The sequence below is a fragment of the Gorilla gorilla genome, chromosome 18, assembly GCF_029281585.2.
Source record: "Gorilla gorilla gorilla isolate KB3781 chromosome 18, NHGRI_mGorGor1-v2.1_pri, whole genome shotgun sequence".
Classification (NCBI taxonomy): Eukaryota; Metazoa; Chordata; class Mammalia; order Primates; family Hominidae; genus Gorilla; species Gorilla gorilla.
In genome coordinates this window covers 21279474-21293838 of record NC_073242.2, presented here as the reverse complement: position 1 = coordinate 21293838, position 14365 = coordinate 21279474, and the positions used below count along the sequence as shown (strand labels likewise).

The following is a 14365-nucleotide window of genomic DNA, read 5'->3' as shown; positions in this document are numbered from 1 at the left end:
CAGGCTAACATTTTTTTTTAAAGAGAGACCGGCGGGGGGGGGTCTCACTATGTTGCTCAGGCTGGTCTCGAACTCCTGGTCTCAAGCAGTCCTTCCACCTAAGCCTCCCAAAGTGTTGGGATTACCGGCATGAGCCACCATGCCAGCCTGATTTACTTCTTTCCAAAGACTCACTGTTGCTGGGAGACTTGGAGGTAGGTATAAGGAGCCATAGGGAGACTTGGATGAGTGCTTTTCACATTGCAGGTTAAAATTTATTAGTGGGAAGTAAAATCAATTTAAGGGAATTGAAGCTAGCATTTTTTGTTTTGAATGAAGTAGAAAACATCACTGCCTGGCATATAGTAGGGACAGTTATGGTTATGTGAAACCTTGTTTCAGTTATGCAACTGTATGTATGTTCTGGGTTATTTATATGAGATGGATTTCTTACTGTGGTGGATCTTAGGCTGAAAACTTTGAAAGCCACTGAGTTGGATCACCTCGGCCTGGAGGATGAAGGGAGGTGACACTCTTTGTATCAACCCAGATGTACTATCCAGAGGAAGGAGCTCCAGCTCTCTAGCTGACAGGGCACCTCAGCCTCCCTGATCCCTGGCAGGGCAGAGGCCAACAGGGCATAGCAATAGCCAAGAAAGAACAATTGCGTCTTGGGAACCTCCCAGGCCCCAGCCTCTCAGTTGTCCACTGCCCAGCTGCAGAGAAGGCAGGAGCTTGACATATCTGTGGCACTTGGCAGCCGGTGCAGATGGGGTGAGGCCTTGGGCTCTCCGCTCTACACTGCCCTCTGTCTGCACAGCAGACAGTCGAGATGCACTGAAACTGTCCAGATGCGACTCCTGATTTTCATTCCATCCTCCATCTCTGGGACTGTTACGATAGCTGTTTCCCTGAAGTTTCTCTTTCTACCCGCTCAGTGTCTTCCTCTGCCCGAAATCCTTCTGTAGCTTCCTATTAAATAGCATTCCCATGGTTCATTTATTTAGACAACAAACATGTATTGAGTGCCTGCTGTGTACTAGGCACTTGGGGTACCACAAGGGACAAAATAGACCAAAATCTCTGCCTTCACATAGCTTACAGCTTAGTGGCAATAGAGATGGGCACAGATGCAGAGCTGTAAACTGTCACATGGTGATAGACACCTGCTATGGAGAAAACCAGAGCAGAGAAGGGAATTGAGGGGTGGGGGAGGCAGTTTGCAATGTGATTTGGAGAGGGAAGGTCTTAGCCATAAGGTGACATTTGAGCAAAAACCGGAAAGAGGTGAAGGGGGGACCATGAGGTTATCGGGGGGGGGTAGAGCAGCTACAAAGCCCCAGAAGTGGGTTTGGAGCAGAGAGGAGGGTAGGAGGCTTGTGGGAGATGAGGTCTGGCAGGTCAAGGGGCAGGAGATTGTTTAGGGTTTACATGGGATGATAAAGACTTTGGCTTTTGTCTAGGTGTGGTGGCTCATGCCTGTAATCCCAGCACTTTGGGAGGCCAACACAGGTGAATCACTTGAGGCCAGGAGTTCGAGACCAGCCTGGCCAATATGGCAAAGCCTCGTCTCTACTGAAAATACAAAAATTAGCTGAGCGGATGGTGCATGCCAATTATTGCAGCTACTTGGGAGGCCGAGGCAGGAGAATCACTTGAACCTAAGAAGCAGAGGTTGCAGTGAGTCAAAATCACGGCAAAGCACTTCAACCTGGGTGAAAGAGCGAGACATGTCTTAAAAATAAATAAATATTAGATAGTTCAAATGTTAAGTAGATCAGACAAAAATCATGCTGGTCTCAGCCGGGCGCAGTGGCTCACGCCTGTAATCCCAGCACTTTGGGAAACCAAGGTGGGCAGATCACCTGAGGTCAGGAATTCAAGACTAACCTGGCCAACATGGCAAGTCCCTGTCTCTACTAAAAATAGAAAAATTAGCCGGGCCTGGTGGTGCATGCCTGTAATCCCAGCTACTTGGGAGGCTAAGGCAAGAATCGCTTGAACCCGGGAGGCAGAGGTTGCAGTGAGCCGATCGTACCACCGCACTCCAGCCTGGGTGACAGAGCAAGACTCCGTCTCAAGAAAAAAAAAAAAAAAAAAAAATTCATGCTAGTCTCACTGAAGAGCAGAGGTTTGGGAACTGCTGAGGCCTGGGGGTGCCTGAGTACCATCCTACCTATGACCACCCCTCTTCTCTTTGGGTATGTGAAGGGGCAGACCAGCTGAAATACTCAACCTGCCCCGTGGAGACCTATAGCCTTCCCTCTTCCTGGAATTTCTCCTCCCCTCTGTTGTCATGGCTTGCCCAAAGCTCTCTCTTCTTCCAGGCGCACCTCACGTGCCTCCTCCCCAGCAGAAAGGCCTTTCCCGCCTCTCAACTCCCCTACCTGTACCTGTCACCTGAGGTCAGACAGCCTGGATTTGAAGTCCAGTTCATCATCCTGCTTGCTATGTGACTTTGGGTCAAAACGCACACAGTATCTCTGAGTTCCAGTCTGTTCATTATAAAACAGTGACAATCACCACACCTCATAGGGTCATTGTGTTGAATACAGGACAGAAGAGTGTGTGAAGAGGTCATTTTTAGACCAAAAACACAGAAGAGTCATCTCACTCACGATTCGAGTTAAAGTCAGCTTGAAAATCAAATATCAGAGAGCTTTGGACTGTCTGTCTTCCTGTTCAACTTCTGGCTCCTCTTTAAAGCGTCCCCAGGGCCCTCAGTTCTCCAGTGTTTTAATCATGGCTGGGACCAGCCAACCTCTATCCTTCTGTCTGGCAGTGAATTCTCTGTGAGCAGAGAAGAAACCATTAAAGCCAGTCATTTGCCTTTCCCCGCAGGTGCAGCCCACACGTGTTGGCTTGGTCTACCCGCTTGCACCCGCTGCTTGAGTGTTTCTTTTTTTCTTTATTTCTTCTGGCTAATGGGGTATAGGGTTGGTCATCCATTGTTGACTTCAATGTAGATGTAGAAAGAAGGTTGGTTGGTTGGTTGGTTGTGGGCTCCCCCTCCCGGTGCAGGGCCTGTTGCAGAATAGGCACAAGGAAATGTTGGTTGAACGACTGATGGTCCCAGTCTCTCGCCCTCCTTTGCAGATCGAGCTGAAGGACTGCGCGGCTGGCTCTCCTCTAGTATGGCCAATGAAGAGGATGACCCAGTTGTACAGGAGGTAACTGCTGCTCTCTGTCCCCTGCCACCGGGGCTACAGGCAGTGGAATTGGGTCCTTTCCATGTGTCCTCAGGCCAGTCTGGGACCTGTTGATGTTCTGGGACCCCTAACCCTTGCTGTTCCCTCTGCCTGGTCCCTTCTGCTGTCCCCCAGACCCCTGCGTGGCTGACCTCTCCCTTCCTTCAGGTCTCTGATCTGGCATCACCTCATCAGGGAGGCCTTCCCTGACTGCCCTTCCACACCCAGCTCCCCTCCTGCACCCTCCCGTGCCTCTCTCTGCCCTTACCTTGGCGGTAACTCATACTTGGCCTAGCCCCTGTCATCCCCTATATATCAGTTGATTGCTTTCTTTCCCGTCCACTGCTGTGCCGCAAAGCCGAGTATAGTGCCTGGCACCCAGGTACCCGGCGACTATTTGGTGAATGAATGAATGAATAAATGGGCTCAGCAGTCCCTCCTTCCCAGGCTTACGCAGATGTAGTCATTCAGCAGCTGTTCACTGGACCACTGTGTGCTGGGGGCTGTGACACATCAGTGAGCAGGGCAGGGTCCCCTTCCCTGGGAAGCTAATGGGCTGTGGGCAAGACTGATGAGGCAGGAGTCTCCGGGTACAGGCAGTGGGAGGCAGATTTCCCTTTTTTTTTTTTTTTTTTTTGGAGACAGAGTCTTGCTCTGTTGCCCAGGCTGGAGTTCAGTGGCGCCATCTCGGCTCACTGCAACCTTCACCTCCCAGGTTCAAGCGATTCTCCTGCCTTAGCCTCCTGAGTAGCTGGGATCACAGGTGCCCATCACCACGCCCGACTAATTTTTTTTTTTTTTTTTTTTTTGAGGCGGAGTCTCACTCTGTCTCCCAGGCTGGAGTGCAGTAGTGTGATCTTGGCTCACCGCAGTCTCTGCCTCTGGGTTCAAACGATTCTTGTGCCTCAGCCTCCTGAGTAGCTGGGATTACAGGCGCCCGCCACTACACCTGGCTAATTTTTGTATTTTTAGTAGAGATGGGATTTCACCATGATAGCCAGGCTGGTCTCGATCTCCTGACCTCAAGTGATCACCCACCTTGGGCCTCCCAAAGTGCAGAGATTACAGGCATGAGCCACCATGGCCGGCCCAGGTTTCCCTTCTTAGAGAAAGCTGTTGATAGTCAAACTCACCTTTCAGAATCCTTTTAACCCAGGACTTAGACCTTTGGAAGGCAAAAGGCAAAAAGTAACTGCATCTGCCTTCAGCCTCCTTATATGCAGAGCCTGACCTTCAGTGGGAAGGGCAGGGGCAAGGAGAAGGTCCTCGGAGATGAATAGAGGTGGTTTTTCCTTGCTTGGGGGATGTTGCTAAGTTATTAGATGTGAGTTATTTAGATGCATTTAAGCTGCATCTACACTGCAGTAGCAGGAGTTACAATAGGGGGGTTGGTGATGGGATAGAAGAGTCCAAGGGACTCCGAGGACAGAGGCAGTGCCCTCTGCAGCCAGGGGGCCTGGAATGCTTCCTGCCCAAGTTGTGCCTCAGCCAAGTCCTTGGAGGAGCGAGCAGTCAAGGCTCAGGGGAGGCATGTGTGAAGGGCTCTGTAGGTATAGGGAAAAGCATGTGCAAAGGCCCAGGGGCAGGAGAGCATGTGGTTTATGGGAGGAGTTAGGAAGCAGGAAGGTAAACTGCTGCGTGGCGGGGTGGGGGTGGTTAGTGTTGGGAAGAAAGGAAGTGGAGCCATCAGTCACAAAGGGCCTTGCAGACCCCCTAAGAAGGGGTGACAGGCTGGTCCAGGAGGGGCAGGTGGAGGGCCCAGCCAGGAGGCACAGGCATAGGTGAGCCCTCGCCTGCCTGCCTCTCAGAAGAGCATTTGCCCAGGCTGTAGGATGTTTCCCGATCAGTGCGGCCCCAGGGAAGATGTGTGCTTACTGGGGGATTGTGAACTTGGGTGGGGGTGCCAGGTGAACTCTTGCCCTGGTTCCCCTGGGAGCTTTCAGGAGGGATTCCTGAATATACCCAGTGTGCAGCCTTGGATCCGCTTGCTTTTAGCATGAGCTGAGCTATTTCCTCCTTCCCCGAACTGCTTCCCTGAGCCACTGCCCTTAACTGAAGCTGGAAGCGCTGGCATAGCCCGGGGAAGTCAGCACTGTGTCCAGTCTCCCGGTTAAGTCGTCTTCCCTTCTTCCCAGATCGATGTGTACTTGGCCAAGAGTCTGGCGGAAAAGCTGTATCTATTTCAGGTAATTATGGGACTTGAAGGTAAAGAGAGGAGAAGCAGGTGTGGATGGGTGGTGTGGACTCAGGAACACGGGCAGGAAACGATGGGAAACCTCAGCTAGGGTTCTCGGTGTGGTCTCTTTGCTTTCGTGGGTGGGTTAATATTGGTCTCATTTCAAAGATGGGAAAACTGAAGGAACACAGGAGAGGCAGAAGTGTGCAGCAGTTAAAGCTGGGGCTCTGGGGTCAGACCGGATTGAGATCCAACTCCATCACACCATAGCTGCAAGACCGTGGGCAAGTTTCTTAATCCTTCTGTGCCTCACTTTCCTCACTTGCAAAGTGGTGATGGTGATAATGCCTGCCTCATAGGTCCCCAGGAGGACAGGCTGAGTCCACAGTGAAGTGTTTAGGATGCCGCCTGGCAGAGAGTTGGTGCCAGTGATGATGGCCGCTGTTGTCATGGAGGCTCCAAGGGGCAGCTCCATGGCAGCGTCTGTGAGCCCTCAGTCCTGCCAGCTGCGAGGGCCCCGGGTTGCTACCTCTGCCCCCTCCCCTTGCTGCTGGGCCAGCAGCTTGTCACTGTGGCCAACATGTATTGAGCATTGACTGTATGCAGACTGTTGAAAGCATTTACCTCAGCTACCTCTTTAACCCCACAATAACCCTATGGTGGTGATTATTACATTTTATAACCGATATATTGAGATAGAATTTACACACCACACAGTTTCCCCATTTCAGTGTGTAATGCAATGGATTTTAGTCTACTCATGGGGCTGTGCAACCAGCGCCATAGTCTGTTTTGGGACAGTTTTGTCCCCCTTTAAAGGAACCCCATGCCTATTAGCGATCAGTCTGTGCCCCCCATTCCCACCTCCAACCCCAGGCAACCATTCCCCTTATTTTCTGTTTATGGTTTTGCCTATTCCGGACTTTTCACATAGCTGGAATCATGCAGTATGTGGCCTTCTGTGATTGGCTGCTCTCACTTTGCATGATGTTTTCAGGGCTCATCTGCATGGTAGCTATAGCCTGCATCAATATTTGAGCTTTTCTTTTTTTGTTTGTTTGTTTTGAGACACAGTCTTGCTCTGTTGCCCAGGCTGGAGTGCAGTGGCTTGACTGCGGCTCACCACAACCTCCGCCTCCCAGGCTCAAGTGATTCTGCCTCAGCGTCCTGAGTAGCTGGGACTACAGGCACGCGCCACAAGCCCGGCTAATTTTTGTATTTTTAGTAGAGATGGGGTTTCACTATGTTGGCCAGCCTGGTCTCGAACTCCTGACCTTGTGATCTGCCCGCCTCGGCCTCCCATAGTGCTGGGATTACAGGTGTGAGCCACCGCTCCCAGCCAATATTTGATCTTTTACTGATGAATAATGTTCCATTGTATGGGAGACCACAGTTTGTTTATCCATTCATCAGCTGATGGGTATTTGGGTTATTTCTACTTTTTGGCTATTATAAATAATGCCACTGTGGACATTCACATAGAAGTTTTTATGGTGAACGTGAATTCTCATTTCTTCTAGGTATATGCCTGGTAGCAGAATTGCTGGGTCTGCGTTTAGCTTTTTGAGGCACTGCTGGGCTGCTCTGCCCCATGTTACCTTCCCACAGTTAGAGTCAGTGTTCATATCCCATGATGCACATGAGAACGTGAGGCACAGGGAGGCCTTCACGGGCACGGAGGCCTGGGGCACTCCACAGCAGCGATGTTGTAAGCCTGTGCTGGGAGGGCCTGGCCTCCACTCCCTGGGGTTCACCCTTATAGGCCGTGGGAATGGGGCCTGTCCTGTGTGCCTGCTCACCCTGCTTCCTTGACTGGCTGCAAAGTGATGGTGGAGGTGCCAGTGACCCCCGTGTGTCCAGAGTTCCAAACCCTGAGCCACCATCGGCTCTGTTTGCCTCCTCCGTGCTCACAGCGGCCTTGGGAGGTGAGGATGCTTAGCCTCAGGGAGGCGAGGTGCCTGCCTGAGTCCACAGTTAGCAAGGGGAAGGATGAGGACTGGAAGCCAGGCCTGTGATTTCAGAACCTGCGCCCTTCAGCCTTCCCACCCCCAGTCAGGTGATCTCAGAACTGCCCCCAGCCCCAGCCCAGGAAGCAGGGAGGAGTCACGGCTTTGCTGTGTGAGTGAGCTTTTAGGAAATGACCGTCTCCTTGCGCTAGAATGTAGCTGATCTGAAAGGGCCTGTTTTCCGCACTGCCATGCCTCCACCAGGCTCATTCTACAGGCTGTCGTGAGACCAGGCAGAGCATTTGAGGAGGGGTCCAGACTTTGACTCCTTCACCTGAGAGAGAGAGGGACAGTGTACTGTGAGGACAGATGTGGACAGGAGCCCCTGCGTGTTGAGCGCATTGCTGTGTGAGCCATTCACATAAAGATAAGAGCGGGCCATGGCTGCCTGGCTCCCTTTTCCAGCATCTTGTGAGGAAGCTCACACAACCAGATAAGGAGAGCGAATGGGATCACGAATTCCCACCTGCCCGTCATCTGGCCTCAGCAGTGAGCAGCACGTGCCGGTGTTGCTTTCGCTCTTTGCTTCCTCGTGGACTCCTTTTGGTCGTCCTTCTCTCCCCGGATGGCCTGTCCACTGGTAGTTAGGCCCTGGACCCCCATCCTCACCTCCCATGGCTGTGCTCTGTGGGTTCCTGGAGCAGCAGCGTGCCGGTTTGGGTTCCTGTGTGTAGACACGTCCCTCGGAAGTCAGAGACATCCTGCAGTGGCCCTTTGGAAGGAGGCCGTGGGGAGCTGATGAGAATAGGGCTGCAGGTGGAGACTGGCAGGGGTGCCTCATGGTAGGGCTGGGCAGCTTGTACCCTTGTGGTAGGGTAAGGCCGGTCTCTGCTTGGGGTGGGCTTGGAGATAGCTGTTGATTCTTGGCCAGGGCCCAGCTCTGGGCATGGCTGGGCAGAGTGGACTTAATGGCTCCCTTCCCCTCCCCAGTACCCTGTGCGTCCAGCCTCGATGACCTACGATGACATTCCGCACCTCTCAGCCAAGATCAAGCCCAAGCAGCAGAAGGTGGGGCTGCCCCCTGAGGGCAGTTGGGGCCGAAAGAGAGGGTGATGAGGGTGGGAGCTGGTGGAGGCGAGAAGCTCAGAGAAGGAGTCATTGGAGAAGTAGGAGAACCAGCAACTCCCAGGCCCTTGAAAGCTGAAGAAGGAAAGTGTCCAGAAAGACAGGGATGGGCAGCTCCAGAGAGGCCAGGGACGCATGAGGCTGATGAATGAGAGAATGGGGCCAGATGTGAGCTTAGGTTCCCAGGATAAGACGAGGGCGGGCGGGTGAACATGGAGTAGGTCTGATGGGAAGAGAATCTAGCGCCTATCCATGGAGGGTCTGCAGCTCTAGCCCCTCCAGCCACATGGAAGTGCCGTCCCAGTATTGCCAGTTCTGCTGGCTTTTCAAGAGAAGTGGGAAATAAGGATTTTTATGAGAAATCTCTTGATTTTTAAGTGTTGGCACCTAATTTAGGTCTTTGGGAGTGAAGTAGAGGACAAACAAGATTACAGGACTCTCCGCTTCCTTCTGACATTTTTGTTGGAATTTGGGTTTGTGACCCTTGGTGTGGACTGAAGTCCAGGGGCCCTTGGGGACATGTATCAGTCTCGCTTCCGGGCAGGGACCTGGTTAGGAGGTGGCCATGGGGGGGTTGGGGTGTCCCTTGAGGAGCCATGCCTTGGGGTCCTCATAGCTGGTGGGGGTGCTTGGTGCCTCCAGGTAGAGCTTGAGATGGCCATCGACACCCTGAACCCCAACTATTGCCGCAGCAAAGGGGAGCAGATTGCGCTGAACGTGGACGGGGCCTGCGCCGACGAGACCAGCACGTATTCCTCGTGAGTTTCCGGCCCCAAGCCTGTCCGGTTTCCCTGCGTTCACACAGGAGCCTCCGAAAGACCTTAAAGACATTGACCCCCTTTGCCCCGTCACTGGGCTCCCCACCAGTGTCCCAGCCTTTGGAGGGCTGGGCCCGTCTCAGACTCTGCCCTCCTGAACTAGCTGGTCCCAGAGCTCCTACCCACTCCTCGTCTCTTGGTCTACAAACAAGGCCATGGGTTTTCTCATCCCCAGGCTGCCCTCCTGAGACCCGCGTAGGCTGCCCTGCGGCCTTGGTCCCTGGCTGTGGCACTTCAGAAAGTGTCTGGGGGGTGGGGTGCGCTGTGGCCACAGGCCCTGGCTCGGAGCTGCCTTCCCCTGTGACGTTGCTTCTCCCTGTGCTCCAGGAAGCTGATGGACAAGCAGACCTTCTGCTCTTCCCAGACCACCAGTAACACATCCCGTTATGCCGCTGCACTCTACAGGCAAGGTACCCGGGGCTGGGTGTCCCGCAGTGGGGACATGGCATTGGGGGGGGCTGGGCAGGGAGAGTACCTCCCCAGCCTGGTGTCCATCTCCCACCTGCCCTGAAAGCTAGACACCTGTGGGGGCCGGGCAGGTGTGGAAATAACAGAAATGACACATTGTCAGGGGACTGGAAGTGGCCACCTTTGTGGACTGCTGGCTGGACACTGCCTGACCAGATGGGGTGGGGCTCCAAGTTCATTTGTCCTCCCGGGACACAGATACATACAAGTAGCTAACATAAGTTTGGGGACAGAATTTTGTCTTTAAATATGAAGCTTATGACAGAGCAATTCCATTCCTAGGCAGCATCTATCCAAAAGAAATGAAAACATGTGTCCACACAAAACCATACACAGTTGTTCACAGTAGCATCTTCATGATAGCCAAAAAGTGGAAACAACCCAGATGCCCATCCGCTGGATTCATGGAGAAACAGAATGTGGTCCATTCACGCAATGGGATGTTATTTGACCATGGAAAAGAATGAAGCAGTGATGCTACCACGCAGATGAGCCTTGAGAACATTGTGCTAAGTGAAAGAAGCCACATGCTTCTTCATTCGCAGCTACGCGCTGTGTGATTACGTCTCAGTCAGCGACCGACCACATACTCAACGGTGGTCCCATAACATTATAATGGAGCTGAAGAATTGGCTTACCTAGTGATGTCTTAATGAGCCTGACCCTGTGTAAGCCTAGGCTAACTCGTATGTTTGTGTCTTAGTTTTTTGCTTGTTCGTTTGTTTTGTTTTGTTTTGAGACAGAGTCTCGCTCTGTTGCCTAGGCTGGAGTGCAGTGGTGCAGTCTCGGCTCACTGCAACCTCTGCCTCCTGGGTTCAAGCAATTCTCCTGCCTCAGCCTCCCGAGTAGCTGGGATTACAGGCATGCACCACCACACCTGGCTAATTTTTGTATCTTTAGTAGAGATGGGATTCTGCCACGTTGGCCAGGCTGATATCAAACTCCTGACCTCAGGTGACCTGCCCACCTCGGCCTCCCAAAGTGCTGGGATTACAGGTGTGAGCCACCATGCCCGGCCTGTGTCTTAGTTTTTAGTAGAAAGTTTAAAAAGTTTAAAAAAAAAAAAAAAAAAGGTCAAAAGCATATAGCCGGGTGTGTTGCCTCCTACCTGTAATCCCAGTGCTTTGGGAGGCCGAGGCAGGCCCAGGAGTTCCAGACCAGCCTGGGCAACATAGTGAAATCCCTTCCCTACAAAAAATACAAACATTAGCTGGGCATGGTGGCACATCCCTTAGTCCCAGCTACTGAGGAAGCTGAGGTGGGAGGATTGCTTGAGCCTGGGAGGCGGAGGTTGCAGTAAGCTGAGATTCCACCATTGCACTCCAGCCTGGGCAATAGAGCAAGACTCTGTCTTGAAAAAAAGCATATACAATAAAGATATATTTTTCATAAATGTATTTATTGATTTATTTTTTGGAGAGGGAGTCTCACTCTGTTGCCCAGGTTGGAGTGCAGTAGCTCAATCTTGGCTCACTGAAACCTCTGCCTTCCGGTTTCAAGCAGTTCTCCTGTCTCAGACTCCCGAGTAGCTGGGACTACAGGTGCACACCACCACGCCCAGCTAATTTTTGTATTTTTAGTAGAGACAGGGTTTTTGCCATGTTGGCCAGGCTGGTCTCGAACTCCTGACCTCAGGTGATCCACCAGCCTTGGCCTCCCAGAGTGCTGGGATTATAGGCATGAGCCACTGCGCCCAGCCTTTTTTTTTTTTTTTTTTTTTTTTTTTTTTTATAAATTTAGTGTAGCCTAAGTGTGCAGTCTGTATGAAGTCTACAGTAGCGTGTAGTAATGTCATAGGCCTTCACATTCACTCACCACTCACTCATCCAGAGCAGCTTGTCCTATAAGCTGGTTTTAGTCTTTTATACTATACTTTTACTGTACCTTTTTTATGTTTAGGGTTTTTTGCGTGTGTTTTTTTGTTGTTGTTTGTTTTAGGGTTTTTTTTTTTGGAGACCGGGTCTCACTCTGTCACCCAGGCTGGAGTACAGTGGTGATCATAGCTCACTGCAGCCTCTATCTCCTGAGCTCAAGCAATTGCCTTCCCTCAGTCTCCTGAGTAGCTAGGACTACAGGCCATGCCACCACATCTGGCTAATTTTTTAAAAAATTTTTTGTTGAGGTGGGGTCTTGCTATGTTGCCCAGTCTGGTCTCGAACTCCTGGGCTCAAGCGATCCTCTTGCCTCTGCTTCCCAGAGTTCTGGGATTACAGATATGAGCCACTGCACCCAGCCTAGGTATATTTAGATACACAAATACCATTCTGTTACAACTGCCTACAGTATTCAGGGGAGTAACATGCTGTACAGTGTGTAGCCTGGGAGCAGTAGGCCATACCATAGAGCCGAGGCGTGTAGTAGGCTCTGCTATCTGGGTTTCTGTGAGTGCACTCTGCGATGTTTGCACAATGATGAAATCACCTAAGGACGAATTTCTCAGAACGTATCCCTATTGTTAAGTGATGTGTGGCTGTATGTGAAATGTCCAGAATAGGCAAATGTACAGAGGCAGAAAGTAGATTAGTGGCTACCAGGGACTAGTGGGAGAGTGGAGTGGGGACTGCCTGGTTCTTTTTGTGGTGATGAGAATGTTCTAAAATTGGTTGTGCTGGCTGCACAGCTTTGTGAATACGTTAAAATACATTGAATTATGGCCGGGAGTGGTGGCTCATGCCTGTAATCCCAGCACTTTTGGAGGCCGAAGTGGGCAGATCACCTGAGGTCAGGAGTTCGAGACCAGCCTGGCCAACATGATAAAATCTCATCTCTTCCAAAAAGTACAAAAAATTAGCCAGGCGTGGTGGTGAGTGCCTGTAATCCCAGTTATGCAGGAGGCTGAGGCAGGAGAATCGCTTGAACTCAGGAGGCGGAGGTTGCAGTAAGCCGAGATCGCACCACTGAATATCCTGGGCAACAGAGTGAGACTCCATCTCAAAACAAAAATACATTGATTAGTATGCTTTAAATGAGTGGACTATATGGTACCTGAGTCTTGTCCCAAAGCTGGTAAAAAGTACAAGGCGCGGCCGGGCGCAGTGGCTCATACCTGTAATCCCAGGACTTTGGGAGGCCAAGACGGGCAGATCACAAGGTCAGGAGATCAAGACTATCCTGGCCAACATGGTGAAACACCATCTTTACTAAAATACAAAAAATTTAGCTGGGCTTGGTGGCACACACCTGTAGTCCCAGCTACTTGGGAGGCTGAGGCAGGGGAATCACTTGAACCGGGGAGGTGGAGGTTGCACTGAGCCGAGATCATGGCACTGCACTCTGCACTCTGGCCTGGGTGACAGAGCGACACTCCATCTCAAAAAAAAAAAAAAAAAACACAGTACAAAGTGCTTAAGTATTTGGTCTCAAAAGCAATGAACGAAACTAATCTGAACACTTAGGAAACAAAATGGGATAGGATCAAAAGTAGTGTCATATAACTCGCGCGTTCTGTTTAGAACCCATGTCTCAAGCATGTAATTCTTGAAAGCCACATCCCTTGCAGCGGGAGGGAAAGTCATGATCTTTATCAGAGGCCATGTGGACACTCCACCCAGTTCTAGCAGGGCCTCTTCTCCAGCCACAGTGGCACTAGTGGACTTCCTAGTGGAACGGGTGGGATTTTGGCAGGAAAAGATGGAGGATAAGAAGGAGAGGAAATCCAGGTGTGTGGGGCAGGACAGTAAGGCTGAGCTGGCCGAGGCCTGGAGGGTAAACAGCAGGGCGAATTTGATGAGGATTAGCTGCCTAGTGTGGCAAAGTGAGCAGCTGGGGAGAGGGGCATGGAACCAGACTGGGAGGTGGGACTGAAGGAAGTGGCTTCGAACAGAAGAGTCCAGGTTCCTGTCCTAGTCTGGGCTGTGTGCTTGCTGTGTCCAGCAGGCCAGGTGGAGTTGGGGATGGTCCCTGGCCTGGTGGTCCCAAGACTCTAGGATTGGGGGCTGCAGCGGGAATGGGAGGCGGTTTGACGGTGGGCCTAGGCCTTCACGGGACTTGGTGACTCTCTTGAGCCAAACTGGGTGGGTTTCTAGAGTTGAGTCCAAGCCCTTCTTCCTCCGCCAGGTGAGCTCCACCTGACACCTTTACATGGCATCCTGCAGCTGCGGCCCAGCTTCTCCTACCTGGATAAGGCTGACGCCAAGCACCGGGAGAGGGAGGCGGCCAACGAGGGTGAGCCCGGGATCCCCAGCCCTGCTGCCTGCCTGCCTTCATCCTGGTGGGATGGCTTGGTCCTGGGAAGAGGGATGGGATGATAGGATGTTTAGCAGGATCCCTGGCCTCTACCTACTAGATGCCAGAAGCACCCACCCCACAGTCGTGACAATCAAAAAGGTCACATTGCCCATTATCCCCAGGATAAAGGGGCAAAACTGTCCCCGATTGGGAACCACTGGCTTAGGCAGCTCCCTCTGCGAGGAGAACTCCCAGCACCCCGGCCTGAGGCTTCCCTGGCGGGTGGGGTTGAGAGAAGGGAGGTGGAGGCTCCCCAGGACTGCAGTCAGTGGCTTGTCTCTCTTGCAGCAGGGGACTCCTCACAGGATGAGGCGGAAGACGATGTTAAGCAGATCACGGTGAGCCCTGGCCCCTGGAGGAGGAGGGTGCTGCCTGGGCGGCAGCAGGACCAGAGACCAAGGGGTAGCGGGTCTTCACAGAATGCAGGTGGAGCAAACA

At 52.1% G+C, this 14365-nt stretch overlaps 1 protein-coding gene across 5 annotated transcripts in view; it reads left to right on the top strand.

Moving 5' to 3' along the window:
* The window catches only part of POLR3E (RNA polymerase III subunit E), a 37044-nt gene that overhangs the window by 2466 nt on the left and 20213 nt on the right, over positions 1 to 14365 (top strand). For 2 of the 5 annotated variants that reach the window (XM_019011672.4, XM_019011675.4), the window contains exons 2-8: positions 3076 to 3149; positions 5303 to 5353; positions 8280 to 8357; positions 9057 to 9172; positions 9560 to 9642; positions 13757 to 13864; positions 14216 to 14265. In XM_019011672.4, the coding sequence (XP_018867217.1) occupies positions 3114 to 3149; positions 5303 to 5353; positions 8280 to 8357; positions 9057 to 9172; positions 9560 to 9642; positions 13757 to 13864; positions 14216 to 14265 (522 nt within the window). In that variant the 5' untranslated portion in view covers positions 3076 to 3113. Of the gene's footprint in view, positions 1 to 3075; positions 3150 to 5302; positions 5354 to 8279; positions 8358 to 9056; positions 9173 to 9559; positions 9643 to 13756; positions 13865 to 14215; positions 14266 to 14365 lie in introns of those variants that run through there. The other 3 variants (XM_019011673.4, XM_063699539.1, XM_055365463.2) reach the window with 3 other exon arrangements.